We start from the raw sequence: 3920 nt of genomic DNA, 5'->3' as shown, positions 1-3920 counted from the left end.
ATTGGTCATATCTCAAAATACCATGTCTGGTTGATTATTGAAATTGTGAAGGTGTGTATATAGATTGGGGAGGAAGGTGTTAAAACTTAAAATGACGAGAGCTATTAGTTTATCAGAGTACGCAGCGGAAGGTCAGATTGTTAGGTGGTGCGAAAATTTTGAGGACGAATTTTTTTAATATATTTGATTTTGTATCAGTGTGATACTAAATCATGGTTCTAGGAAACTTTGAAAAAGAGAATATACAATATAAATCCTATATCAATTCAAATAGAAAAACCAAAATAGAAAAAGATTCCATTGAGCCAAAATGGTAGAAAAGAAAGTATTTTACAACTTAATTATAACATTGAATCCTTCCTTAGAAGTAGCATATATGGATTCATTCCATCATGCTATGCTAGATGCTAATTCAATTTCATACTTCTTCATAAGAGGAGTAGCACATACAATATTGGAATCACTTACCATAACAGAAGAGGCAGAGGAAGATACACTAGTTGTATAGGTATTTGACCCTTGGACTGAATGAGTAGTAATATTAGTCCCATCCATCAAATACTGAAATGGGTTAAAAGTCTTTGGAATTTCTAATGCACCTTCCAACATTTTTACCACAACACTCATTATAGGCCTTAATTCTGGCCTATATTGAACACACCATAAAGCTACCTTAACCATTCTCTCAGCAATTTCTCTATTTTTCTTTTCTATTCCACAAACTATCATTGCTTCCTCTAATAGTCCAGCATCAAATTTTTTCCAAACCCAAATTGGAAACCACTCTTGGCTTTCAGTATTCTTAATGTCAAGGTTTCTTCTTCTACCAATTATTTCAAATAATAGCATACCAAAACTATAGACATCACATTTGTGAGTTACAGGAAATGGCATCCAAAGTTCAGGTGCGGCGTAACCAGGCGTCCCTCTTCCTCCAGTCATTGTTATGTGAGTATTTTCCCTGTTGCAAAGTTTGGCCAAACCAAAATCAGCGACTTTAGGATAAAAATTCTTATCTAAGAGAATATTTCCAGGTTTTATATCATAGTGGATTATTCTATGTTGGCACTCTTCATGCAAGTAAGCTATGCCTTTCGCCGTACCAATTGCAATCTCATGAAGCTTTTCGTATTCCAAAGCCTTTTTTTCGTCAAATAAATACCAATCAAGTGATCCATTCCCCATGTATTCATAAACAAGTGCTATCAAATTTCTTTCAAAGCAAAATCCATATAACCTAACAAGATTGAAGTGATGAATTCGACCGATTGTTCCCACTTCTGCCATAAATTGTTCGTCAATTTTCTTGCCAGAACTACCGCGTAGAACCTTCACAGCTACCATTGTTCCATTACTGAAAATTCCTTTGTAAACTGTTCCAAATCCACCTGACCCCAATATGTTGGAGTAATTGTCTGTTGCAATTCTTAGTTGTTGACCACTGAATCTTATTGGTTTCTCTCTTTCCATGTCATTCAAAAATTTATCCATAGTGAGTGTTATAAATTGTGTATCTACTGGATTAATAGTTCCACCACTCGTTTGATTTCTTCTTCTACACACGCAAACCAAAATAGCAACCTTAACAACAATTACCACTGCAAAATAAATAGTACTATTAAATTAGAAAAATTTCATTAAACCAATGGAAAAACAAAAATAGAACAAAATATGATAAACAAAAACATCATCACTACTTAATTAGAGAATCATACCTATGACCACAACAACCTCAATTGTAGTTGTAGTAGCACTACTAGTATCCGACATTAGACAAGATATAAAAATTTGAAATACTAAATTGTTTTGTGAGGAGCAAAGTGAAGAGGCAAAGTATTCAAATTTATATGCAAATTAATGAAATCCAACGTCGCAATCAAGGAAAATAATCATATATACAGAATTATCAATTGAGCATATAATTCAAAAATTATCTCCAATTAAAATATACTTCCTCCTCCGATCATATCCCGCAACAGATGTGAGACTTCTTAACAAACAGTTTTATTGGACTTCAGGTGCAGATATAAATGGTAGATGGCCAAATCAGAAACCTGATAACAGGCGGGCCAACATATCGTGGAGGAGACTCTAATGCCATCTTACAATCGAGATTATTGGACCTAATTCAACCTTATAAAACCAAAGCAAAGCAACAAAGAAATTAATACGAAATTTCCACCATCGATGACTAACTGGTTTATCACTTCACCAAATTAGTGATTAATTAATCAATCTTACATCCTTAATTTCAAAGCAAAGCAACAAAGAAACGCGTAAATGTGTCCGTCATATAAAGAATTAATAATATGATTCCATGTCCGACATCAAAGTAACTAAGATAATAATATGATTGGTAGCATAATTCCAAGCCGGTCATGAACATAACATATGAACAAAATCTATAGCGACAAATACATAGGATTAGTATTTGCACTTTCCAGGTAACTTCTTAGAATGTCTCGGTGCATGTTATGAAAATACTAGTATATGATCTTTTTTTGTACATAAATTTTTTTAGATATGATAATATATACTGATTAAAAAGATCTTTTTAATAGTGAATACGCATTAGAAAATTGCTTTTTAGGCCTCATGTTGCTTTTTAATCCTCAAAAATCCTAAAATACCCCTAATTTCGGGTCCGGTTGCGTTTGGTTCCTACAATACGAACCTGTATAAACTTCGTATTATAGGATACGAACCCGCTATACTTCATATCTTATGGCTACAACATCAAAGAAAAGCTTGCAAAAACCAATAAAACACTACCCTTCTATCCTATGAAACGAAAACGTTAGGCTTCGTATTTTAAGAAACGAATACGCTAGATATCGTATTCTACAAAACGAAGACGCCTGATTTCGTATCCTACACGTGTTATACCAGTAAAACCCCAACACTTCATTAGTTTGAAGAAAATTGGGTTTTTAGGGATATGAAGAGCGATTTTTAGGGTTTCAATCGCGATCATGAACGACGAACAAGGATCTCAATCAATTGTAACATTAAGCATGGATTAGAAAATCACTAACATGTTTTATTAAATTATTATTTTGTTCAATAGTTAATGTTTTCAGTGTTCGAAATGCGATTTGCCTCTGAGAGTTACACACATGAGGATCCAATCGCGGCCAAATTTTATCCTTTGAAAGGCCAAAAACTTCCATCAAAGACTAGAACGACATTGGATTGTATTCCATGAGAAAATTGCAGAAATTCTATAACAGGGGCTAGTTAACACCATTTCGTCACTTACGGGACGAAATCTTTTATATTATAAGCTTGTATACACAAGCAAACTCTAAACCCTAATTTGTTTTTCCTGTTTTCCCTCCATTTTATCTTGCAATTTTTATTAAAAAATAATACAATTTTGTCTTGACTATGATTCGAACTCGCAACCCTTCAGTGCAAGGCAATATTTCCAACCATTATGGTAAATATATCAATTGTGATTAAAATTATGTGCAATAATTGATAAGCACCATCAATTTTAAAAGTATATCATATCAAAATTATTGTTGACTATATTATTTATCACGAAATATTTTTATGTCTTTCCTGATCAATGATTTTTTTTCTACCGGATCATAAATTTAGAGAATAATTATCATGTGAGATTTGGAAAGTTATTATCACGTGTAATTTAGAAAGTTATTATCAAACACAACCATAGTCATGTCACTAATCACATTCATTATTTTGATTTTAACATTGCAGATTTAATATTAACCGATGATCAATTGATACAATATGCACTAGCAGACCAATTGTGATTTAAATTATGTCCACAAAGTGTTAAGCTCCATCAACTTTCATAGGAAAGATTTCATACGACAATTAAGCACCATCAATTTTCATTGCATAATTTAAACAATTAAAAACCGATAATCTCTTATATTATAAGCTTGCTAACA

The 3920-nt window shown here is 32.6% G+C and overlaps 1 protein-coding gene across 1 annotated transcript; it reads right to left on the bottom strand.

Annotated features, from left to right (window-relative positions):
• Window positions 1-271: 271 nt before the first annotated feature.
• On the bottom strand, window positions 272-2317 carry LOC123887336 (G-type lectin S-receptor-like serine/threonine-protein kinase At1g34300). The gene is made up of 2 exons (XM_045936638.1): window positions 1716-2317; window positions 272-1598 (listed from the first exon to the last, which is right to left on the bottom strand). The coding sequence occupies exons 1-2, from the start codon at window positions 1768-1770 to the stop codon at window positions 391-393; spliced, it is 1263 nt and encodes a 420-aa protein (XP_045792594.1). The 5' UTR covers window positions 1771-2317; the 3' UTR covers window positions 272-390.
• Window positions 2318-3920: the final 1603 nt, after the last annotated feature.

This window comes from Trifolium pratense, linkage group LG5 (genome assembly GCF_020283565.1).
Source record: "Trifolium pratense cultivar HEN17-A07 linkage group LG5, ARS_RC_1.1, whole genome shotgun sequence".
In the NCBI taxonomy this organism is placed as follows: Eukaryota; Viridiplantae; Streptophyta; class Magnoliopsida; order Fabales; family Fabaceae; genus Trifolium; species Trifolium pratense.
Note: the sequence above shows the minus strand (reverse complement) of the source record. Positions and strands in the feature narration are given on the sequence as shown.